General features: G+C 44.3%; 1 protein-coding gene across 1 annotated transcript in view; it reads right to left on the bottom strand.

The window, feature by feature from the left end:
* The window catches only part of LOC115107488 (nesprin-2-like), a 217,424-nt gene that overhangs the window by 139,135 nt on the left and 51,798 nt on the right, over positions 1–26,491 (bottom strand). Inside the window, exons 33-48 of the mRNA XM_065008488.1 lie at positions 25,909–26,067; positions 25,425–25,592; positions 25,075–25,176; positions 24,273–24,476; positions 23,759–23,964; positions 23,404–23,511; positions 22,959–23,253; positions 22,608–22,786; positions 13,432–13,747; positions 13,081–13,245; positions 12,556–12,897; positions 11,343–11,479; positions 10,999–11,128; positions 7,151–7,321; positions 4,933–6,837; positions 674–859 (exon numbers count right to left, since the gene is read on the bottom strand). Of these exons, the coding sequence (XP_064864560.1) occupies positions 674–859; positions 4,933–6,837; positions 7,151–7,321; positions 10,999–11,128; positions 11,343–11,479; positions 12,556–12,897; positions 13,081–13,245; positions 13,432–13,747; positions 22,608–22,786; positions 22,959–23,253; positions 23,404–23,511; positions 23,759–23,964; positions 24,273–24,476; positions 25,075–25,176; positions 25,425–25,592; positions 25,909–26,067 (4,773 nt within the window). The remainder of the gene's footprint in view (positions 1–673; positions 860–4,932; positions 6,838–7,150; positions 7,322–10,998; positions 11,129–11,342; positions 11,480–12,555; positions 12,898–13,080; positions 13,246–13,431; positions 13,748–22,607; positions 22,787–22,958; positions 23,254–23,403; positions 23,512–23,758; positions 23,965–24,272; positions 24,477–25,074; positions 25,177–25,424; positions 25,593–25,908; positions 26,068–26,491) is intronic.

Genomic DNA, 26,491 nt, shown 5'->3' with positions numbered 1-26,491 from the left:
AAATCTCCATGGCTGCACAGGAAATATCATTGGCTCCTTCCTGTAAAGCTTCCTGCCACAGGCATCTTGGGAATGGAGTAGCATGAAGTTTCCCCTAGACACTGATCTTGGGTCAGTTTAGCATTTTTGCCACTAATGGTTAAGATTAGGAAACTTCACCCCAAAGCCTTGGGAATACAGCATCATCAAGGCCCATGCCACATGTTTGTTTATCTGTTCACTGATCCATGCAGTTGACTGAATTGCAATTATTGTGTGGATAGAGCCACAACTTATTTTATCTGTGGTCGAGAAAATGTTGAAATATCATTTTAGCAATTTTTATGTCTCATATTGATACGCACATAAGATACTAACTAAATTGTAGATGTTTTTATTGCTTGTATTCTTAAAGAGGTTTTCTCAGGTTCTTATTTTGAATGTCATTATCCTCTTGAAAAACAAGTTGGGTTCCTTGGAAACAAACTCCTGCAATGCACAGTAAACCATATCCCATGTTGACGCCACCTTACCTTCCCTGAGCTCTAATAGCCTACTGTCTCAGTTCACACACTGTTGGCTTGGCTGAGTATTGCTGTTGAGAATTACTGATTGTGGTCGGGTGAGTATTATTGTTATGAACACAAGTTCGAATCTCATGGTCGGCCGTGCAATGAAACTCCCTAACACTCACCGTGATGATGTCCTTCCTCTCCACCAACCCTTGGACCTTAGAGAGGATGCCTTGCATAGTGGACCTGTGGCACGGGACCTCCGGGCACACTGCTCCCCCAACTCTCTCCTCCTTCGCCACGGCATCGGATAGCAGCCCCCCAGTATGGACCGAGGTCCTCCTCTTGACTTCACTCCCCCCCTGCATCTGTGGGAACATGACGGCAATGGGACGGTGGATTCTCCTGCTCTCCTGTCGGGTATTTCTGACAAGAACTCCGTTCCTCTCTGCCCCACCGAGTCAGCGCATCTATTAGAGCAGGAATGTGACCGAGTAAGGAGCTGGGCCTTGCCCCGAGGGAAACCAGGGCTCTGTTCCAATAGTTTAACACCGCGTCTCTCTTTACTTCCTCTCTTGAAGGAATCACTTATCTGACACAACACAATTGGTGAAAACTATTTGGTGTAGACTCCAGCTAATCCTGTTAGATCAGTGTCATTGGGCTTAGAACGGGGGAAACATGATACAGCAGGAACTAGTCAGGGAGTAGGAGTGTGGTTGATATATCGAGAGCTACAGGGCTAGCGTGAGGTGAAGTCATCACTGAGTGGTGTAAATAACTTATTCCTCACAAAGTGAAGTGCTAGGCTATGCTTAAAGGGAGTGGTCAAACCGACAGGTGACAGGGCAAGCTGATACTTGCATAAAATCTCTCTCTCAACATTTCAAAACAACAGTAGAGCAGGAACACTATTAAGCAGTAATATAGGGGAGGATGTGCTTTATATTGCAGGTTATAGGTACTAAGGTTATCCCACCCAGGGTCCGTATTCATAAAGTGACAGAGTAGGAGTGCAGGGGCCATATTCCTCAGATTAGGAGTGCAGAGGACATATTCCTCAGATTAGGAGTGCAGGGGCCATATTCCTCTGTTTAGGAGTACTTATCTAGGACCCACTTTAGCCTTTTAGATCAAAATAAATATGATTATGTCCACAGGAGGGACCTGGTGTTAGCTCAGCAGTCTTTATAAACACAAGCCCAGGGCTCCAGGTAAAGCAACCAATGATGTATCACCACTATACTTCCCTACACTGAGTCAGCAGGGCTCTTGACTTGGATACACATTAAAGGCCCAATCTGTGATATTTGCAGCCATTTCTGATCATTTAGATTAATGACATATACCATTTATTTTCACAAGTAATATCACTTAGAAATGCCTCATGAGCTTAGTTCAATGCTCTAACTATAAGGAGTTTTTTTTACTGCACTGCTTGAAAGCAATATCTTTGCAAACAAACAATGTAAAGCTTTAAAATATGTTTAAAACTATTTAATGGAGGATCGGTCCTTGCATCTATAGCTCCATCTATGATTTTGAGAGTGGTTACATTTCTAAAGGCCCATCCTTCTGCATTATAGCTAGCAAACCAAGTGCCGGTGTTGTTGTTGTGTTGTTTTTCAAATTAAGGATAGCAGCTTTAACAGCAGACTAATGGCAGCATTGCAGGTCCCTGATTATACATTTATTTTAATCTTTGTGGACTTCGAACAAGCATTGAGGTAGATGGATCAACATAAAGTCTAGATTTACTTAAAATTGTCAGAAGCTCGAAATTCAGCTCTATAATGAAAGCATATTTACAACACAAACATTTTAGGTAGAAAACTACTTAATTACATTTACATTTACATTTAAGTCATTTAGCAGACGCTCTTATCCAGAGCGACTTAGATTTTCTGTTATGCTACATGTAAAATAAAAGCATGAAAAGCTGTATTGTCACATCTATTCCTGCTCCCCCACTCTGGCACTAGACATCGCAGGTCTACTAACCATTGGTCCTGGCAACCCATGTTGCGCACACCTGGCAACCATCACTGCACACAACTGCTCCCCATCATTAAGCACACCTGGACTTCATCACCACCCTGATTACTCTCCCTTCATAAAGCCCTTAGTAAGCCTTAGTCATCAGGCAGTATTGGTTTTGGGTATGTTCAGCACGCGTCTCATGTTTTGTATTACCGTCAAGATGATGATGATGATGATGATTATTATTATTAAACTTGCATTCTGCACCTGACTTCCTGCGTATAAGTCACAGAATACTGCCGCAGTAGAAAATAAGGACATCTCCCAGACAGTCGACGAACAAGGACACCTAATTCCCAAACGCCACGATCAGCTGACGCAACTGGGTGCGGCTATGGATAAGGTCCTCCAAGTCCTCCACCGTCTCGACACCACCCGAGAGGATTCACCTCCAACTAGCGGAGGGCCTCCTACCACTAGCCATCCCAGAGAGCCAGTCCCCTAGCCTACCTAGCAGTCCGCCCAGGTCAGCGATGCCCAACTGTCCCTCCCTGACAAATATGACGGGACTCGATCCAAATGCAGTGGCTTCCTACTCCAGTGCTCCCTCTATTTCGCTCCTCAGATGGGAGCCTCCACCACCGAGTGGGCTACGGCCTTCTGGGAGAGAGGAGAGGAGGGGTTCATGGCTCTGTTCAGGGCAGTCTTCAACCATTCCTCAGAGGGCAGAGAGGGAGGTGAGTGACTTCTCCAACTGTGGCAGGGTGCCCAGACAGCTGCGGAATACGCCCTCACCTTTCGGACCGTGGCAGCCTCCAACAAAGAAGAATGCGCGAGGAGGTCCAGATGGAGTTGGCGTGCCGAGACGACAACCTTTCCCTGGATGCGCTCATCGCGATGGCCACCTGTCTGGACAACCTTCTTTGGGAACGCCGGAGCGCCCCTCGCACCTTGCTCTACTCTTTTGGCCGTCTTGAGGCAGAGCCTGAACCCATGGAAATAGGGGTCACACACCTCCCCACAGCAGAGCAACATCGCCGGAGGTAGCTGGGGCTGTGTCCCTATTTTGGCCAGGAGAGGCACCAGCTCCAACGGTGTCCGGTGCTTCTCAACCCGAAGTCCTCTGGGGCTCATGATCATCTGGCTCCCAGGGTAGGCATGAGTATTCCTTCATTGTTTTCTGCCAAAGCTTTCCTGTGTTCCATTTCACTGGCTGGCTGTCTCTCAGGTGTTGTTTCTACAGCTCTAGTGACCTCTCGTTCTCCTCTCCTATTCTGGTCCAAGCCCTGGATCAACAACCATTAGGATCCAGCACTATCACGCACCCTTCACCCTCACCGTCGGACCCATGCACCAAGAAAGCTTTCCCTTCCTCATCACTGCTCCTGTACACAAAGTAATTCTCGGCTTTCTGTGGCTCGAACGTCATGACCTCACCATCTCCTGGTCAATGATGAAAATCACCACTTGGGCACCCGGGTGTCGGAAGACATGCTTTCCCTTAACCTGTGGTTCCTGTCGGTTGAGAGTCCTGTGAGTGCCCTCCTGCCCATCATTCCGTCCTCACATATTGTTGACCCTGTGTTTTGGAACATAGATGTGGACATCCGCCAGGCTCTGGAGAGGGAACCTGCTACCTGCCCTCCTGAGTGCATCTACGTCCCCACGGAGGCGAGGAATCATCTGTTTACCTGGGTACACACATCCCTCGCCACTGGACACCCAGATATCAATCGCACTATAAAATCCATCTATGCAACGTGAGTTCTGGGCATATCCCGTCCATAGAAGGAACCGGGCCCACTCCCCCTGCCGGTCCTGGCAGTGACTCCTTAGGAACCTCCCCAGCTCCTGGTTGGTCCTCTCTACTGGCCCTTTAGACTGAGACCGGTACCCGGAATTGAGGCTGACCGTGACCCCCAACTTCTCCATGTAGGCTCTCCATACCTGGGATGTAAATTGGGGGGCATGGTCGGAGACGGTGTCCTCTGGAAGGCCATACCCTGATTACTCTCCCTTCATATAGCCCTCAGTAAAGCCTCAGTCATCAGGCAGTAGGGGAGTAAATTCCTACTCTGGAAGTGGAGGGGCCACTGTATGATGAGTCAAATTCCTCCAATTTTAATTTGAGCCAAGGTGTGACCTTTAAATGCCACACGAACAGGCTACTCCTGGCCTGACCATTCCAATTCACTCGTAATAACATCACTTAACATTGTTGGATCTTGGGCGAAACAAAGAGCCTTGAAAGGTCAAATCCCCTCAGGGAAAGACAGCCATTAACTACATGTACCAGTGCTTGACTTGAGTGTACAACCCCCTCTCAACCTGAATCTACAGGCTTAAAGTTTATCAAATTTAATGTGTAACCTCTGGGCTGTCATACTCTTACTACTCCAAATGCTTTAAAAAACTTGTCCCTGAGGAGAACATATGTGGGTGAGAGAGACATTTCCCTTACCTGTTCCTGTGGAGCTGTCCTTTCTGTCCCCTCTCTGGGCTCCGTCTCTGTGGCTACATATGCTGGTGAAGGTGCGTATGACAACTGTGTATTGTCTCTTGTGGCATCTGTCTGACTGACATCTGTCTGTGTGAGATCATTCACCTGTAGCATGTCAGTGTCTATGTTTCCAGTGTCTTTGCTCACAGTCTGTCTGTTATCTTTGCTGTCTGCAGTACAGGTGATGTCTGAGGCTCCTGTGTTTACAGCTATTTGGCTGGCTGTCATTTCTGTCTGTCTGGCATCTTTAGTGTTTGTGTCATCATCAACACTTCCTGGTTCAGTCTTCTCAGAGTTATCAGTGTGTCTCTGTGACTCGGACTCGGTGTGCGCCAATTCAGCGGACTTAGACTCTGTGAGCCCTGATTCGGGGCCTTTTGATTTCAGACCTTTTGTTTTGGGGCCCTGCGATTGCTCCCACTCTGATTCCGTGTTCTTTGAAACAGAGGGGCCCTTGGAACTCTTCACTTTGGGGCCCTTGGACGCTGAGTTCCTAAAATCAGCCCTCCTCCGCCCCCTGTGCTTTGACTTGACGCGCCGCCCGCCATCTGTATTCTTGGTGTTCCCAGTGACAGAACTATCAGTCAGTTTTGAAGGAAAGTCACCAGAGCTAAATGTATCTGAGCCATTACCACAAGGAGGCTCCCTGGTTTTAATGTCCTTGGACTGAGACGGAGGTTGCTCCATGTCCAAAACAATTGTAAATACTTTCTTTGTCTCAGTGCAGTCTCTAGACTCTGTGCGTTGTGTTTTGTTATCTGACTGTGATTTGTCTGTGGGTCTTGCATGCGTCTCTAGCTGCTTTCTTTCTGGATGCAGCATGAGATGTGTTACAGGGTCCGACTGTGGATCTGTCCCTAGCCCCACACTGCTTTTAATGCCCAATTCAGCTTTGGTCGAGGAAGTGACTTCACGATGTAGAGTCTCAGCTTCCTGAACAATAACTTTCCCAGCAGGTGCAACAGCTGTGTTCAAGAAAATGGTGGCCACTTTTTGGGGAGGCTCAGTCAAATCTTGTTTTGCCTGGTCACTCTGTTTGACAACAGCAAAAGTGTAAGTGAGTTGAGCGCCTTTATCTGGTACTGAAGACTCTTGACCTCCTCCGACCGATCCAGAGCATACAACCGCAGTGTTTGCATAGTCATGTGACTCAGTAGCCGGAATCTCACTGTCGCCATGTTGAGGCGAGTCTGTATGTACAATATCATTGTTGCCATCGTAACCTGGTCTGCTTTGGAGAGCGTTGGCCATAGACATGCCATCAAGTTGTTGTCGTTCGAGGTCTGTGTCCAGGACGATGGTGAACACTTTGTGCGGAGTCGGAGATGAGGTTCCCTCTTGATCCATTGGTTCTATATGGTGAGGTGTTATCTCTGTTACAGTAGCCCCACATTGGCTAGTGCCCGGGGTCTCTGGCACCACCACAGTGGCGGAGATATCAACGCTGGTGATGGGAGTTTGGGTTAAGGTTTCTCCCATGGGAATTTGTATTTGACTCTCCCCATCCTCCATGCCTGTGACCATTCTCTCTGCTGGCTGGATGCTCCAGTCCTTCAATGAGTCTCTGCCGTATTCTTTGTCCTCTGCTCTTTGTTCAGTGTCGCTCATCACTTTCTTGGTCGGTTCTTTAACAGCATCCATTGTTCCTCTGGTAACGGCTCTTTTGCTTTGCACTCTGCTTTCAGCCTGCTCTTTTTCCGGATCTTTTGTTGAGTCAATATTAGCCTGAAGAGGTTTGATCCCTCCTGGAGTCACTTCCTCTACAGGTTGTGACAAAAGGGATGTCTCGCTGCAAGATGGCGCTTTGCCAGGTGTGTTGCTTGGTATCTTATTGTCTCCATCCACCTCTGTGCTCACTAGGGACACCTAAAGATGCATACATTCATTAGAAATGGTTTGAAGATACATATAAGATTCCATAAAGGGATCATATTAACGTTAAGGGATGTTCCAATCAAAATATAAGTTAACTTTTACACCTGGTTGAAATGCTCCAGTTTCACCTACTGATAGTCATATTTTCTATCATCATAGGGTTTCATACATTCTGAAACTAGGCCTAAAACGCCTTTCAACAAGCCAACTCATATTGCAAAAGTAAGATTTCTGCATTCGATAATTGTGTATTCGTTCAATCTACTTATTTTTTGAGTTTTGTTGTTTTTATTAGATAGCTCACCTGGGATTGGGCTAGGGCTGTGAGGAGAGCTGCACTGTTGCTAAGGGCCTGTCCAGCCCTTCTCTCGAACTGCTCCACGCGCTCCCTTCCGACACAGTCCAATAGGAAGTCTAGCTGTGACAGCGCCTCACGTAGCGTCCCTTGGAGTTGCTTCCCATTGTTTAGTGTAGCCTGTGAGGGATTATAGGGTTAATCAATCTAATCTTGATGTTTGGGTCAAATTCATCTTACCTTGAGTTGTCTATGCATAGAGAGCATCCACATTACTCTATTGACTTTTGCTACAGGAAGTAACTAGCATGATTTAGCATTGTCCCTTGATTTCCCATTTGTTAACATTTCCCTGATGTTAGCAAAACTGCATGTAACCTCCTAGTTGCTTTTAGCTTTTCTAGCACGGACTGATGTAGTTATTGTGTTGCATGTTGGACATATTTTGGAGACGGACAGTTGTTAGAGAACAGCCCGACATGTGAGGAGAGGGCAACACTGCAAACTACGTGAGCTAGCAAGATGGCTATTTTATTGTTTTATTGTTTTTAAAAGGTAGTTTAACGGTCTGAGTAAACCAATTTGATTAACTGTTAGTCCCTCATCCCCGACCACCATTAGGACTGCGTTGGATTTGTTCTGGTTCAACTGTCATCAGAAGAAGAATTTTCTTTCCCCCTGCTTGGAGGCTCGACCGTGCGAGTAGCCACTTGATGTGATCTGAGAGAGATGATCTGTATATACAGTTTCAGAAACGATTCATACCACTTGACTTATTCCACATTTTGTTGTGATAAAGCCTGAATTCAAAATGGATTAAATATTTTTTTAATTCACCCACCTGCACACAATACCCCATAACGACAAAGTGAAAACATGCTTTTAGAAATGTAGTGAGAATTAAATACAGAAATATCTCATTTACATAAGTATTCACACCCCTGAGTCAATACTTTGTTGAAGCACCTGTGGTGGTGATTACAGCTGTGAGTCTTTTTAGGTAAGTCTAAGAGCTTTGCACACTTATTATTTTTGAAATTCTTTAAGCACTGTCTAGTTGGTGGTTGTTCCTTGCTAGACAGACATTTTCAAGTCTTGCCATAGTTTTTCAAGCCAATTTAAATTGAAACTGTAACTAGGCACTCGGGAACATTCAATGAGGTCATGGTAAGCAACTCCAGTGTATTATTGTGTGTAGTACTCCAATTTAATCCATATTAAATGCCGAGAATGCCGAGAATGCCGAGAACCGAATCACATCTGAGAGAGTTGTTAATTTGGCTCCCTGATTTGCATACTATTACTACTGCTTTTTGAGCTCCAGACAACGAACATCTGCAGATAAATTCATTTTAAAAAATCTGAAGATGTATTTTCTTTGTAATTCCTCACTGCAGGAAAAATAGAAAGTGAGGAGAGAGACTTTTTCTGGTCCACACATTTTTGCAGTGCATTAATTTCTTTTCTTTTCAGACCATTAACTTTAAGGTAAAAATGTACTTAAACTAATCACGATCTGACATACTGTCAGGCAACTTTGTAAGCTTAACATTATAAATTTGCAATTTTTGTTCATGATTTTAGGTAAATTTTTAAGCGCTCGGGCTCACCATGCATAAGACTGAGAGTGAAAAAAGACAGAGACAATTAGAGTTAAAGAGATGCCTTTCATGGACACTAACAAATCCAAATCAAGTAGACTGTGTGTATGAAGTGCCGTTTAGGTGCCAAATGAACAGCTCTTTTAGCTGAACGGAACCAACTCACTGAAAATAATTGGCATGCCCACCACCAAAGATTATGGATATACTGACAAGATGTCCGCCCTAACAATGGGAGTTGTTATCCACAAAGCGGCACGGCAGGCTGTCTAGCTCCAGTCTATACTTTCTTGGGATTGGTGGATACATCTCATTATTATAATCCTTTTTTAAATATTTGATGAGGGTTGTTGACGTCAACTGCCTGTATTCAATAGAGAGAGATGCTATGCTACTAGGCTCGTCCATGAATATGCATAGCCATCTTGAGACAACACTGATGTAAAGTATTTTTTCTTAAAGTTGCCAGGATTTCATGAGTCCTACTTATATCACTACACTCGTAACAACATAAGCATTACGAAACTTCTATAATATCAATTAAATAGCAAATATGCCATTCATTTTTTTGTTGACAAAATTTTACACATCTCATTGACCTCCATACAAAAATTCCTTGCTTGGTTGGTGAAAAGCGAAAAAAAACTAACCCTGCTGGGGAGACAGATTTTCCACCGAGTTGGACCTCTCTATTCCTCTTACCCTCTGCCATCACCAAATTCCACAACTTTTCATCCTCATTCATTATCTCCAGCACCTACCAGTGTCTACATATTTGAAAATGGCCCATTTCTACATGATATAGTTAAAAAGAGAAGAAGAAAGGTCCTAAATATGGCCTACTCGATAACATCATTGAGTAGAATTAAAACAAAGAACTGATTTTTTTTTTTTTCAAAATATGCAAAAAGTTTAGTCACAGTGGGTCATTTTCCTGCTCCCTGAGTCACCGCGAATCTCAGTGTTTGAAAATCCCTGTTTTAGAAATATTTTCTACTCTTGATGACATCAAACTTTTATTTATTTATTATTATTTTTACTACAAATCGTAGAAATTTGCTATTTTCACATATGTAGACACTGGTATGGTGCTGCTTCCTGCATGACGAAAGCAGACTCATTACTGGTTTTGACTGAACAAGGAATTCCCCCGCAATGGGTGCTCATTGGTTTCAAAATCTTTTGCTGCATTACAATGTCACCATGGATCTAACTGAAACTCGTAATGAAATAATTGCAAAAATACCATTTTGGGGCTATATACTAATACATCTTCAAAGTGTCCTCTAAGCCTATGTGTCGCGCTAACATCTATGCCTGATCAGAAATGGCTTTGGACACCAAATTCAATCCTTTGAAAACTGCTAGCCTACCCAAGTTGATTATGATGAAAATGCCCTTAATGTTATGGAAAGGGGGATTCCTAGTCAGTTGCACAACTGAATGCATTTAACCAAACTCTTCTGAATCAGAGACTGATTGCTGTGCTTTGGAATTTAAAAAATAACCCCTCTGAGAAATGCCTCATCTAGAATCACTAATATGCCTAGTATTTTCCAACGGGGGAGCCAGATGACAAACCCCCTATTTTTCCGTTGAGACAGAGCACATCCAAAGATAATGGCCCTGATATTAGAGCAAAGTGGAAACTCTATTGGAGAAAACTCACTCAGGGGTTCCTACCTGTGTTGTTGTGATGGCCGGCATATGGAGTATAAGTGCGCTTTAAGTGCCCTTTGCTAATATTACATGGTAGTCGGGCCTCTGTGTTCAACATGACAATTACGTTAGTGGAAAAACATCTAAAAAACAACTAGTGATTTCTGAATAACCTCAGTAAACTCTGTGCTGTGTTCAACATGCCAAATGCATTTGTGGCAAAAGGTTTTTAAAAAACAGCGATTTCAGAACATTTTAAATGGATGGGAGTACAGCATAACATCTTAAACTTTCATTCCTAAATCATTTTAATGATTGAGACAAAAACATATGTCATACAGACATTGCTTTTTACTCTCAATGTGGTTGGTCCAGTAAAAACAGCAGTGACTTTCTGATTCGCAGAAGTTTGTCTTGTTCGCAGAAGTTGAAAACCTAAACAATATACAAATATTTAATGTCCCTGCAAAACTCTTTTAGGATTTAGGTCCAGGTTCCTGGTAAGTACTTTAATTGTGACAAATGTATTTGTAAAAGGTTCTACACAAATAAAATGGGATGGTGGATGGATGTGGGTGGACAGAGGTACTACAGTACCTGTACAGACTTTCGGGGATTTGACTGTGCTGCCTGGTTCCACTGCTGCAGTCCACAGATCGCCCCAGACATTCTAAGGGCTGTGCCGCCTGAAAAAAGCTGCATTCGCTCATGTAGAGAGAAACACAGGCTACGAAGACAGAGAGGATAGGTTGAGAGAGGGAGAAAGAAGGAAGGGAGAGGGGGGAGAGAGAGAGGGGAGCGGGGTGAATAAGAGTGAGAGGAATGAAAGAGAGGAGAGAGAAAAGGAGAATGGTTTAGAAAGAGAGATAATACATTAATTAACTCACATGTACCAAAACATATTTTTCAAAAAATGCTACAGAACAGATATTAATAGGTACCTGTCTAAGTCTTTGGCCACTGAATCCACAGCCAAAGTCACATTGTTTTGAAATTCTCCATATGTGTCCTCTGACCCTACTGCTTTCTCCAGGTGATGAAGCTGTGCCGCAAGCTTCCTCAGGCTTTGGTCACAGTCCTGAACAAGTCATGAGATAGTAAGTGTGTTTGTCTAAGTATGTGATGGACGGGAGAACAGTGGGGTATTCCAAAATGCTGCACAATTAAGTTATCCAGCTTATACCATGTCAATTGTAAAGCCTATATTTATCAGATGTAGTTATAAGTACACTGAACAAAAATATAAACGCAACATGAGTTGAAATAAAAAATGCCTGAAATTTTCCATACGCACAGAAACCTTATTTCTCTCAAATGTGGTGCACAAATTTGTTTGTGAGCATTTCTACATTGCCAAGATAACCCATCCACCTGATAGGTGTGACATATCAAGAAGCTGATTAAACGGCATGATCATTACACAAGTGCACTTTGTACTGGGGACAATAAAAGGCCATTTTAAAATGAACCGTTTTGTCACACAACACAATGACACAGATGTCTCAAGTTTTGAGTGTGCAATTGGCCTGTTGACTACAGGAATGTCCGCCAGAGCTGTTGCCTGATAATTAAATGTTCATTTCTCCACCATAAGCTGCCTCCAATGTTGTTTTAGAGAATTTGGCAGTATGTCCAACCGGCCTCATGACCATAAACCACTTGTAACCACACCAGCCCAGGACATCCACATCCGGCTTCTTCACCTACAGGTGCTGAGGATTATTTATGTCTGTAATAAGGCCCTTCTGTGCGGAAAAACTCATTCTGATTGGCTGGGCCTGACTCTCCAGTGGGTGGGCCTGGATGCCAAGTGGGTGGGTCTATAACTCCAAGGCTCACCCCTGCCCAGTCATGTGAAATCCATAGGGCCTAATGAATGATTTAAATAGACTGATTTCCTTATGTAAAATCTTTGTTCAGTATAGTTATACGCCACTCATAGGAAACGATTCAAACAATCCATAGATGGCTTTGCCCATTCCTTATTTTTCTATCAATGTTTCTACCATGAGAGTGCTAAAAGTAGGGTGAAACTGCCCCTAGAAGCTGATCCTGGGTCAGTGACAAACAATTTCCCACTAAAGGTTAAGATTAGGATTGGGGAAGATGAACCTAGATCTGTACCTATGGGTAACTTCATCCCGGAGGAAATACCTGTAGGACGTGCCAGCGCTGCTGGAGCTGCCTAATATCAGTGAATCCTTCAGTCGTTTCTGGGTCATCCCCCAAACGGTCAGCCAAGCCTTGTAGGGCCCTCTGAAGGTTGTCAACCTCCTCCCTGATTCGCTGGTCTCGTCGGGCTACCTGCTCCTCAGCCTGTAGTTGAGCCAGCCAGCTGACGCCCCTCTCTAACTCCTCCTTCTGGTCCTGGAGATCTTTGACCTCTTGAGACAGAGTGGCCTGACCCTTGGCGGTGCAGCTGGCAAGCAGGATGTCCTTAAGAGTCTCGAGCTCCACAAAGTCTTTCTCCATGTGGCCCACGGCCTCCTGCAAAGCCTACTGGGACAGACAGATCTGTTGTTTCTTCAAAACATCTCACCAAACAGCAGTGCTCTTACAGTGGAAAATGCAATGAAAACATATTTCTGAAAGGATGAGTTTAAATAAGGCTGTGTGTGTCCGTGCGTTGTATGCATATGTGTGTATGTAGTGTAGTGTGATCACACTAATACATCTCACCTCCACAGCCCCTGTATCAGTCTCCAGGAAACTAGAGTCTCTGGGCTGAGACTCAATACCCAGCATCCGTTCCTGCAGTGAGTTCAAGGTGTGCCGGCACTCCTGCACCAGCTGGCCACAGCGATCCTCGTTACGGACGCCTCCCTCAAGACTCACACACATACCCTGAAAATTCAAACGAGCAATAAAATATATACCGTTTTTGTAATTGAATTAGACATTTACTTCAACTGTGCACTGTAAATCTCTTACATTAATCAACAGAAAAACATATATTTTTAATCCAACCAATCCAACTGACTTCAGAAATCTCCTTTTTTTAAATTTATATTTAAAACATAGCCTACTCACATGGAGCTTTTTGACCAAGGCGGGTTGGCAATCCTCTAGTGTAGCCCAGGAAGGGTCCTCCCAATTGGGTTCCTTGGTGCGCTGGGCTAGCTCCTTTCTCTGGGCCCCCAAGGCAGAGAAGGCCGGCCCCAAGGCTGTGGCCTGGTCCAGTAGTGCCCGGGCCTGTTGGGCAGCCTGCCTGTGTTGGGCCAGGCCGGGCCAGGGAAAGAACAGGGAGAGCTGGGTAGTCTGGTGCTGGAGCTGGTTCACTCTGGACCAGGCCTGCTGCCTCTGGACCAGAAGAGAGGAGGAGAGCTCGGGCTCACCATGCAGCAGACTGAGAGTGAAAAAAGACAGAGACAATTAGAGTTAAAGAGATGCCTTTCATGGACACTAACAAATCCAAATCAAGTAGACTGTGTGTATGAACTTCATCTCTATGTTGATTATTGTGCTTGAGTGCAGATGCTTTTTCAACAATGGGCCGAGTCTTGAGAGCGCTGGGCGTAAAAGAATATTGCATCGGGCCCCCGGGTGGCTCAGTGGTCTAGGGCCACCAGAGACTCTGGGTTCGCGCCCAGGCTCTGTCGCAGCCGGCCGTGACCGGGATGTCCGTGGGGCGACGTACAATTGGCCTAGCGTCGTCTGGGTTAAGGAGGGTTTGGCCGGTAGGGATATACTTGTCTCATCGTGCACTAACGACTCCTGAGGTGGGCCAGGCGCAGTGCACGCTAACCACGTCGCCAGGTGCATGGTGTTTCCTCCGACACATTGGTGCGGCTGGCTTCCGGGTTGGATGCACGCTGTGTTAAGAAGTAGTGTGGCTTGGTTGGGTTGTGTTTTGGAGGACGCATGGCTTTCAACCTTTGTCTCTCCCGAGCCCGTACGGGAGTTGTAGCGATGACATAAGATAGTAACTACTAACAATTGGATACCACGAAATTGGGGAGAAAAGGCAGGGATTAGACAGGGTAAAAAATAAAAACAAATATTGCATCGATGTGTCTAGTTAGGAACTATGGTACCTACAAATGACTTACTTTATTCCACCTTGTTGCACTGCTTTGTATCTTTATCTAAATTTGTACTAAGTAAACAAACTTGGACAATTAAGCCTTGTCCGAGCCAGAACAGCCCATAGGTGCAGGAGACATGAGGCAGCTTGATGTAGAATTATACCCCCTGGACAGGAAGCTAGTCTGTAACAGGACCTTACTTCCAAAAGGCATGTTTAGCTTTAAAAACAGATAAACATATTGTATCACAGCGCCTCTCTTCTTTCCAAATATCTAATTTAACTGTACTGTATATAACAATATATATATATATATATATATATATATATATATATATATATATATTAGTATGTACATAGTATTTTTGTCTTTCCTATATAAACCTAATTTTTAAAATGTAGTGTAACCTTCTTGTCTATAACTGTTCTCTTCTGTATGTGGACCCCAGGAAGAGTAGCTGCTGCATGTGCAGTAGCTAATAATAATACATTAATCTCCCCAATCTATGTCCTTAATGTTGAGAGCCAAGCAGAGAGGCATCAGATTCCATTCTTTGGTATGATTAGACAGGGGATCAAACCCCCAACCTTCCAATCTCAGGGCAGAAACCATAAGGCCAGAGTTGGTATCTAACTTTGACTATAACATTATTGTGGAAACACAATTGTCAACAAAATTGTACGTAGAGTTTCAGTTATTTTTAAGCAAAGATGCGTACTGCATCATTGTCAATTCTTTGTTATAAAAACTGTGAAAAAGGAACAGTTTTCCTAGAGACTTCGAAGTACTAGATGTGTGTAACCTCATTGGAATGTGTGCTATATCTGTGGAGAAATTATAGTGGAGAAAATATCAAATGTAAATCGGAAGCTTAAAAACAGGGGTGATAATTTTTACTCAGAACTTTGTTGGAATCACCCACGTTTGGGAGATCTAATGGAAATCAAATGTTTTGTCCTGCATCAGGTTACATATCTTTATTCTGTGACTATTGTATATTGTTTTGAAATGAGAAAGCATCCAATGGATGAAATGACACTGCCATCTAGTGTTACATCATTCCACACAATATTCCACAACATTCTAAACTTCAATGATGAGCAAAAAAAGGTTTGTGTTGTTTTTGATCATTATTTACTGTGTAATTCTGTAATTTAATTCAGGTCAGATTGCTTGGAAAGGCAGCACTCTGCAGTTAGGATGATGTCACAGAGTAATATTGTGATGTCACCGGTAGGTTCTTAGAACTTGCCTGCTTGGTGAGACTCAAAAGAAAAGAAAAGTAAAACGAAAACAAAATGGATGTACTCAACTCCTGAGAATTCTTCTCAAGAATGATTCCTGTCATTCATTTGCATAAGGTGGATTGCCCAGGTAAGGTTATTTCCCTATTTTCAATTGGGTAGTATTTTGTTAACTTTAAATTAAACTATGACTGGATTTGAATCTAGAAAAGTGGAAGTGACTACCTGCGAGGTGGGAGTATGCCAGGTATTAGTGGTGGCCCAGCAGTAATAGGCTAGTAATAATTAGTAGTAGCAGCAGCAGTAGTGTAGTAGTTAGTTAGTAGTATTAGTAGTAGTAATAGTAGCAGTAGTGTTGGCCTAGTACTAGTAGTAGTAGCAGTAGTAGGCTTTTACAGTGTAGTAGTAGGCTTTTACAGTGTAGTAGTAGTAGGCTTTTACAGTGTAGTAGTAGTAGGCTTTTACAGTGTAGTAGTAGTAGTAGCCTTTTACAGTGTAGTAGCAGTAGTAGGCTTTTACAGTGTAGTAGTAGTAGTAGGCTTTTACAGTGTAGTAGTAGTAGTAGTAGGCTTTTACAGTGTAGTAGTAGTAGTAGGCTTTTACAGTGTAGTAGTAGTAGTAGCCTTTTACAGTGTAGTAGCAGTAGTAGGCTTTTACAGTGTAGTAGCAGTAGTAGGCTTTTACAGTGTAGTAGTAGTAGTAGCCTTTTACAGTGTAGTAGCAGTAGTAGGCTTTTACAGTGTAGTAGTAGCAGGCTTTTACAGTGTAGTAGCAGTAGTAGGCTTTTACAGTGTAGTAGTAGTAGTAGGCTTTTACAGTGTAGTAGCAGTAGTAGGCTTTTACAGTGTAGTAGTAGTAGTAGCCTTTTACAGTGTAGTAGCAGTAGTAGGCTTTTACAGTGTAGTAGTAGCAGGCTTTTACAGTGTAGTAGTAGCAGGCTTTTACAGTGTAGTAGTAGCAGGCTTTTACAGTGTAGTAGCAGTAGTTGTAGTAGTACCCCAAACCATTCTGTGATTCACGTAAACTATTGTGTTAAACTAAAAGCAAGAAGAGTATGGTTTTTATTTTTTTCAAGCGTTGATCTCTTTGTATAGGTCTTGTTGTTTTTTTGCTTTGCCTTTACATGTTTTGCTTTGCTTTGTAACATTCACGTAATTCAACACAATTTGTAAATGATAGATACAGTTTTTCTAGGCCATTAATTATGATCTCCTCATTCGTAGTTTTCATGGAAAGATGTCATAAACAGTGAGTGGAGACGGTTACCATGCCAGCATTAAATCTATGCCTAATGTTAAAAAGTATAATGTGAAAAATAAGTAATGGTTGTAACATATCAGTAGCTTTCTTCTGCTACATGCAATCTAATCCATCAGTTGATAATATTATTTTGCCTTTCAAAAGCATTTTGTCCACATTTGCCGCCATGTTATCAAAGCTTTTCAAATCTTTCACTATAAACCAGTATCATTTTACATCAGGTTGACTGTCCTAGTATGAACATACTAGTTTTTTTGTAAAATATTGCATGCATTCACAACATTGTGCATTTTTGTAAGCAAAAACTAGCTTGGGCAAAATAAACGTATCCTAACTATAGTTCATTCTGTTTTATGTTTGCAGGATGCAGGCCTGATCTAACATGGCTTCAAAAAGTTACATCACAGAACCTTGGTTCAGCTACATTCTGTGATCAGTGTATTAGAAAACATGGTCCCTGCTGCAATCATTCTACTGGACCTTTATCAATCACGCCAGGGTACAGTGCATCAATTGACCTAACACCACAGGGGCAGCTAACGAATGATGCCCCTGTGATGAGAACACTTCCAGGGCTTGCGGCCGAATCTACTGGGCTGACCTACCACGATAACCAGCCCACTAATGATCCATGGTATTTGGAGCACCCAAGGAGGGAAGACAGTCCTTCTCCTCCTCCATCCCCAGAATATGACAACAATGTATCCTCCCTTGCAGAGGTCTTCGAGGGCCATGAAGAAGAGGACAGTTTATCTCCTGCTTCAGTGTACATGGACTGCCTTGAGGAGCTCAGCCCATCTCCCTCAGCAGGATCCCCTCAAGCCGACTCTCCCCCAGACTCTCCTGCTTTATTTATCGTAGAAAGTGATGAAGGGGAGCAGTTCTCGGAACTCCGTCTCTCTCCATTTCCAGTGTTCCTTGAGTGTGAGCAGTGCAACAACTATTGCTGTTCTCCTTTAGGAGAAAGGATTGAGACATCTCCAGAACATGGGGGCAAAATGAAATCCTCTTCTGAAAAATGTCAAGAGATCGAGAAAGTTCCAGAGTTTAAGAAAAATATTGAGTTGTCTCCAAACTCTGGGCAAACATTTGACGTTTCCCCTGAGCCAGAACCACAAATTGAATTGTCCAGGGAGCATGAGACCCTAAAAGGGCCATCTAACCTCTGGCAAGAGATTGCGTCAGCTTGTGAACCATCACAAATGATTGAGCAGTCTCCTGATCACAAACAAGAGGTAGAGTTTAATTCAGACTCCTGTCAAGTGTTTGAGGAGCCCCTGCAATGGACTGAGCAAAGCAAAAAGCCTCAGAAAGTGCTCCAGTTGCCTCTGCCACCAAAACAAACAGTTGAGCAGTGCCTTCAAGACATTGAGCTGCCTCATGAATCCATGTCAACTGAGCCCGAACAACAGATTGAGTTTTATTTTAAAACCCACCAAATAATTGAAATGTCATCTGAACCTATGATTGACTTATCTCCTGAGCACAGCCCAGCTGCTGAACCACCACTTGAGCCTAGAATATCTTCTACTGAAACACAGCAGAATGATCTCCAGCAAATAACTATGCCTTCCCCAGAACCTGGCACATTGTCAAAGGCTCCTACTGAGCCCTGGCCAGAGACGGAATCATCCTTTGGTCCATGGCAAGACATTGAACCATTTTCTGAGTACAATCAAGGGACTGAGGTGTCACCAAACTCCTGGCAAATATTTAAAGTATCTGAAGTATCTCAGCCCCAACAACTGACTGAATTGTCCACAGACACACAAGGAGAGTTTAAGCTTCCTTTTGAACCTATGAAAAGGAATGAGGTGTGTACTGAGCAGAGGCTAGGGGTTGAATTAAACCCTAACACTTGGCAAGGGTTTGCGATCTCTACCGACTCCAAGCAACAAAACAAACCATCAATGGAGACACAGGGAGTGTTTAAGGTACCTCTGCCACCAAGACAAAGGGCTAAGTGGTCTTCTGGGTGCATGCAACTGATCCAACTGTCTCATGAGCCCATCGAAGGTATTGATCTTCCTACAAATGATGTGCAAATGTTTGAAGCATTTTCTGGGCCCAAACAAAACATTGAGGTTTCTTCTAAATCCCACATAGGGACTGAGTTGACCCACGATCACAGGCAAGGGATTTACTTATCTCCTGAGCACGAGCATTGCATCGAGCCAGGACAAGAGACTGAACTCCCAATTGGACCTCAGGAATGTACCAAGTGGTCCTCTAACTTCATGACATTATTTGACATGTCCAATGAATTCCAGCAACCAACTGGATCATCCACAGATCCTCAAATAGTGTTCAGGCTACCTCCTGAATCCATGCTGAAGAATGAGTTGTGCCAAGAAGCTGAATTGAATAGAGACTCTTGGCAAGTGTTTACAGCGTCCAATGAGCTCAACCAAGAGATTGAGACAGCCAAAGACCTTCAAGAAGTGTTCAAGCGACATACCAAACCCAGGCAGAGGACTGAGCAGTCATATGGATGCATGCAAGGGTTTGAACTGTCCTCTGAATCCACACACACGATCAACCCATTTTCTTCGAAACCCCACCAAGGGAACGAGTTGTCCCCAAAATACAGGCAAGGAATTGAGTCATCTGAACATGAGCAAGGCATTGAGACATCTTTTGGGACTAAGCTTTCTATTGAATCTCAAGAATGGACGGAACAATCTCCCAATTCCTGGCAAATAAATGCAATGACAGACGAATCCCAACAAACCAAACAGTCAACAGAGGAAAAGTCTACGCTACTTCCTGGACTAAAGCTAATTAATGAAAAGTGTCCTGAGCTCAACCAAGAAGTAGAACTGACCCCTGACTCCTTGCAGGTATTTGAGGTGTCCAATGAACCCATGAAAATGACTGAATCAACCACTGAGTCTCATGGGGTGTTCAAGGTTCCCCTGCCACCAAAACGACTGGTTAGGAGGTTTTCAGGGTACATTCAAGGGAGTGAGCTGTCTCATGAGTCCATGCAAAGAATTGATTCCTTTGCAAACTCTGGGCAAATATGGAATATGTCCATTGAACCCAAACACCAAACTGAGGTGTCCACTAGACTCAACCAAGGGACTGAGAGCTCCCCTGAGCCATATGATTGGATTGAGCGTTCTCCTAACTGCTGCCAAATATTTGAAATGTCCAATGAATGTCAACAAATGACTAAATCCTCCACAGAGACTGAGGAAGAGTTTACGCTGCCTCCTGAACTCAAGCAAAACACTGAGCTGTCTTCTAAGCACAAGCAAGGATATGAATTGACAACTGACTCTCGGCAAGTTTCCAATGAGCCCCAATGGCTTGAGCCAGCCAAAGAGATTCAAGGCGTGTTCAAGATGCCTCTGCCACCAAGAAAAAAGGTTGCGCAATCTCAAAAGTGCATGCAAGGAATTGTTCCCTCCGGCCAAGTGTTTATGGGCTCTGCTGAGCCCCAACAGCAGATTGAGGTGTCTTCTCAGCCCCACCAAGGCACCAAACTGTCCCCTAAACCCAGGCAAGAAACTGAGCATGAGGAAAGGATTCAGCGATCTCTTGAGTTCAGGCATGGGACTGAGATTCCTATTGAGCCTCAAACATCTAACGTCCCAGAAAAGCTTGACGTGTCCACCGAGCCACAAAAACTAACTCTGGGAGAGTTTAAGCTGCTATCCACACTCAGGCAAAAGACTGGGAGTTCTTCTGAGCTCATGAAAGGGTTTGAAGTGACGTCTGATTCTAAGCAAGATACTGAGCTTTTTGAAACCCAACAACAGATTGAGATAGGTCTTGAGCTACAGGAAATAACTGAAATGTATCATAGTTTAAAGTGTGATTCAGAACCATCTACGGAATCCTTGCTACAGACCGGGCCATCTACAGTGTTGGAGGTGTTCGCTGAGCACTCTACCAAACCCACTCCTGATTCCCTGCAGAGGAATGAATTATCATCTGACAGAAGTCAAGGAATTGATCCAGCCAATGAGCCCATGCAAGGAATTGGGTCCTCTCTTGAGCTCCAAAAAACAAGTGACAACACTGTCTCAGAGCGACCCCTCCACTCCCCACCCCCTTCTTTTGACTTTTCTTCCTCTCCTCCACCACCTATGTTCTTCTGTGATGTAAAACCATATAACGATTTAAGACTCACGCCATCCAGCCCTTCGCATGATGAAGAGTTTGATGAAGCAGAATTTCTTGGCACCACATGGAGTCCAGAGTTTATGGCAAGTGAACAACCTGAGCTGGCAGAAGAAGATTCCCATATCTCCATTCAGAGTCATGGGCCAATGCAAAGGGTGAAGAGATTGACCCCATACCCATACACTATACCAAGAGCTATTGAGCACCATGAGAATGAAGATAGAGACAGGAGTCTATATACAGTCAACCCGGCAGACCTACCTGACACATCTGGAGGAAGTAGAAACCTGCCCGAGATTTTAGAGTTAGAAGCTGAAGATGCAGATTATGACTCTGATAACAAGGAAGAGGGCTTCTGCTGTAATGGCAGAACTCAGAGCCCCCAACTAGCAAGTCCATTGGCTGGCACCTCTGGGAATGCAAGATCACCCAGGCACCAGGCACCAGGTCCTCAACATGCAAACACAACTAAGTCAAAGCAAGTTTTTTTCAGAAATGTCCAAATTCACAGCAAGCTTGTCAAGTCAACCACCCAGACCTCTTATGACCACAAGCCTACGGTTGCTCAAGGTAGAAAGCGTTCCAGAAAATCAAGCCATCAGGAGGAGATCAATGACAAGATAGAAATGTCTCTGAGAAGGAGCACTGTGGCCCGCCGCACCAGTACAATTTATTCCCACTCTCAGACACCTAAGCCTTGTAGCACTGTGTCAAGACACCAAAGTGATTATGGTGAAGATGATGACAACTGCTGTAGCCAGAGTTCTAAGAGCCAACGGCTTAACAACCCCACTCTAATGATTCTATATTCAGGTGAGGCTGTACCTTCTTATATGCCAAATTTCCTTCCAACCCCTGGCAGACTAAGTCCTACTCTTGAGGATAGTGCTAAGATTAGCTGTTCTAGCCACGCCCTGGGCCAACAGGGTCCCTCACTCACAAGGAACAGAAGTGGAATGATGATGAGGGCAACACTGAATCCCCCAGCAGAGTCAGAGACCGACAAAACAGAAGAAGAGAAAGTCAAAAGGACAACCGCCCCTGAGGACAAAGACTCTGACGCATAGCATCCTCCTCACCCCACCCCACCCGTCTTATCTTCTATTCTTGAACAATAAACACATTCAGCATCATACTTGATTCTATATTGTAGTCATTTTACAGTGCTATTGTGGAATACAACATGACGATTTGTGGCATGGATCTGGAGTGTGTTTTTGCTTATTAAGAGAGCGTGAGAGTGAGAAAGAAAGAGCGATAGAGAAAGAAAGAGCGATAGAGAGAGAGAGAGAGAGAGCAAAACTGCATGTACAATTCAACTTTAAATGACTCAGTGGCAGTTACATTTGCCAAGACCCATTCTAAGTTTACAGTTTACACTGTTGATAGAAACGGAGACCGAGGAGTACATCTTGAACTATTCACAACCATTCCATCAATATTCTCCTACTATCAACCAATTACACAGAGGTCATGCCTTTCTGACAGAAACATAAAAAAAATCATGAAAAGTGATTAGTGTCTCGAGTCTCATTCAGTCACCTACCTGCGGTGTTGGTCTGCAGACTGCAGAACGGCTCCCCAGTGCACCTCTGTGTAACTGACGGTCTGCATGACGTCCAGTTTCAGACTCTCTCCCAGGCCCGGTCTGTGGGCCAGCCTGTGGCCTGCTTCCTTCAGCTTCTCCATACGAGACTCTCCCTCTGCCTTGGCACTCAACACAGTCTGCCAGACACAACAGAGGCAGCAAGAGACAAAGGTTTCATGTTTAAAGGTACAATATGTGACTTTCATTTCAGGTCATTTCCTTTTTTTTGTGCGCTATTAGAGGATATCTGCACCACCACCAAATAATGTGCAGGCGGAGTTTGGAGTAAGCCCAAAGACATGTTCTTGCCTCTGCAGCTTGTAGTCTTTGCTCAGCCTGGCTGTGGATGCATGGGGCTCCAGTGGCCAGAGAGTCAGCCTGCTGTTGCAAGACTCTAACCCAGGCTTGGGTGTCCTGGGCCAGAGTCTGGAAGGCCTGGGTGTGGCTGGTCAGAGAGCTCTGGTTCTCCTTGGAGGAAAGCAGATGGGTGTGGAGACTGCAGCAGCGCTCTAGAAGTTGCTCACTCTCTTTTAGTAGGGGGGAATGCTTTAGGGTGCTCCCATGCAAGGTGGCTATGTGTCCACTGAGGGCCTCTGTGTGCTTACTAAATTTGGGGGAGGAGAGACAGATGAGTTAAAACCAACACTACCATCATTATGACCTTTATGATCATCATCATCATCATCATAATTATTGTTTTGATCATTATTGCAAATGTCATCATTGTAGTTAATGCAATTTTAGATTATGTGACCTGTGTTCGACCACTTCCTCCTGCAAGCGGCTAAGCTCCTCCCCTTTGTCCACCTTCAGCACTGCGGCTTGCAACCACTCTTGCAGACGGGCAAACTCCTCCTGCAGACTACCACACAAACACACACACGTTAGAAAAACACTACTGCAAGTAAATCCTAACTAATACGTTATTTACGTACCATAAAATAAAGTGCAACCAAAACCACTCTAAAAATCACAGATGCTGGATTTTGGAGTACATTTGGGGGAACATGGAATCTGATAGTATGTCACACATTATACACCCAAGACGGACTAATATCTGAATAGATACACTTGTAACTATCAATAGGTATGCTTGTGACAGCCAGTACCTGTGCAAGGCCTTGATATCCCTCTGGGCCTGCACCCTCATTTCACTAATGTGCTGACGGGCTGCGCAGACAAGCTCGTGCAGCCGGACACCATCCGCAGCTAGGCTCTGCAAGCTCTGTGGGCTGGCCACGGAGGTCATGAGGTGCAGCTCCTCCAGGAGGCCCTCCGCCTGCTTTTCCTGTGTCTGAAGCTGTGCAGACAGCTCCTGCACATGAAAGCAGTTGTTTGAGCAATGAGTACCAAGACTAGTGGCAGGAGGAGAATAATATTATGGAAAGCAGTGTTTTTTTAACACTGGGTAGATTTAGACACTAATAAGAACATATAATAGGTTCAAGGAAATCTGCAGATCATTATAATACATTGTTGTGTCTTTATAGTCAATCCATCAATGACTGAGGAGCATAGTTCTTAATCATCCCTCACATGAACCAAATAAAACATGGGTACCCTCTGAAATGGGGATATGGGTCAAACATAAGAGATACCATATGGGAAAGTATTGGCACTCACCTGAATCTGTGTGAGGAGCTTTGGGCCGTCGGCAGCACTGAGCGTGTCCAGTGAGTCCTGGATGCCCTGAAGAGAGGAGTGACACTCGGCCATCTTGGCTGCCACTTGTCCCTTGGCCACCACCAGGTGCCTGTAGACATCATCGAGGTCGGAGAAGAGCTCCTTCACCTGCTCCATCTTCTTCCTCATCTGGGTCTCGATCACCTGGGTGAGGAAGAGGGAGTGGAAGAGTCGGTCACTGCTGAGCATCATTTTGAAAATTGAACAAAATAAACGTCTCTAAATTGTGTCTCTGAGATAGTTTTACTTTCGACTTTGTAAACGAGGACCCTCTCTAAAGTAGTGATAAAGCACTTCATAAGAAGAAGCGCAAAGACCTGTTCAGGCCAACCCAGTGCCATATAGACTTATTCAGACTAACTACGGCAATCTCAGACCCACACAGCATATCCCAGGCCCATTCAAGCTGTCCTAGGAGTATACAGGCTACCCCAGGCCCATTCAGGTTATCCCAGAACAGAGGTTAACCAAGACCCACAAAGGTTATACCACTCACACAGGCTATCCCAGACCCACCAATGCCCATTAAGGCTTTTCCAGGTCCTTTGGATCCCCCAGACCTACCCTGGCCCACACAAACCTGTTTATCCAATATGGAGTTAGTGCCAAGAGAAATTGAATTTGAAGGAAAGAATTTAGCATTTGTATCCAGAAATTGAATTTAATATAACTAATATCACTCCATATTTCCAGATCCACTCAAGTCCCACTCCCACCAGGCCCACCTCTCAGGCCCACTCACCTGAAGCTCCAGTGGGGGCTCCTTGCTCTGCAACAAGACCTGGATCTCAGAAGCCCTCCTGTGGAAGCGCCCCACACTCTCCTCCTGGACCCGGATCTCCTCCTACAGTAAGAACACAACATGGGTCCATGATCAAGGTTGGGACCCAATCCATTTAAATTTCAATATATTCAGGGAATTAGTTGAAATCCCAATGAAACAAAACGGCAGAGAAAAAAAGTCTGAATTGAGATTCGGAAATACATGGTACTCTTGGAATCTTTAACTGGAATCCACAGGCAGACAGACAGACCATCACAATTCCCCTTTCAAAGTGAAAGGACTTGAGTTGCCAGAGGGCGTTATGTTACCTGCATGGCTGTGACTTCTTGTTCGCTGTGGAAGGGGTGTGACTGCACCAAGTGGGCCATTTTGTGGCTGGTCCAGCTCTCCACCTCTCCGCCCAGCTGTAGCAGCCCATCCCACAGATCCAGCCCCATGCGTAGGTTGTCCAGGTGAGAGTCCGTCCTCTCTGTCACCTGGGAAAATCACAGCTGTTAGGTTTGACGTTCTAGGCAATAATCCATTCAGGGCACACATTTATCTGAGTACCTACCCTACGAGACTTGGCTTGCGTTCGGTAGACCAGAGCAAACATTTTGACCCGAAGGGTTAGGACTAGTTCACTTGGGTAAATACTGTTATTACACTACCCTAAAATGACAAAATAGGAGAGCCAAAGTCACGTGAGAAATTTGACGCAAATTGAAAACGTGTCTTTCTGCTGAGGAAATATAGGGCCCCCTGTAGTGTAACGACTTGTACTTGGTCTCTGGCAATGGGGTGAGAACTCACATCTAGCCAGCGGTCCATCAGGGTGTCAGCCTCGCCCTCAAATGGAGTTTCAGGGCAGTCAAGGATTTGGCGCAGCTGAGACTGCAGCTGCTTGCAGATGCCTCGCATCTCCTCCACTCCCTCCCCGAGACCACTCAACTCTGCCTTGGTGCTATGGACCTGGTATATAGACACGCACATGTACGCACGTATGCACACATACACACACACACGCAAATACACACACACACACACACATGCAATGCACACACAAACAGACAGCCACACACACATAAATACAAACAAAGGCACACAGAAAAAGAAAAGTATGAAAAATAAATACACAACAAAGCACATTTGAGAGAAAATGTTATTAGGATCTTATGCTGCAATCGTGTGGTGGGAAAAAATAGATAATTATGGTTGTGGTATCTGTTGCATAGTTGTTGTGGTTGTGGTATCTGTTGCATAGTTCTTGTGGTTGTGTTATCTGTTGCATAGTTCTTGTGGTTGTGTTATCTGTTGCATAGTTGTTGTGGTTGTGTTATCTGTTGCATAGTTGTTGTGGTATCTGTTGCATAGTTGTTGTGGTATCTGTTGCATA

This window comes from Oncorhynchus nerka, linkage group LG24 (genome assembly GCF_034236695.1).
Source record: "Oncorhynchus nerka isolate Pitt River linkage group LG24, Oner_Uvic_2.0, whole genome shotgun sequence".
Classification (NCBI taxonomy): Eukaryota; Metazoa; Chordata; class Actinopteri; order Salmoniformes; family Salmonidae; genus Oncorhynchus; species Oncorhynchus nerka.
Note: the sequence above shows the minus strand (reverse complement) of the source record. Positions and strands in the feature narration are given on the sequence as shown.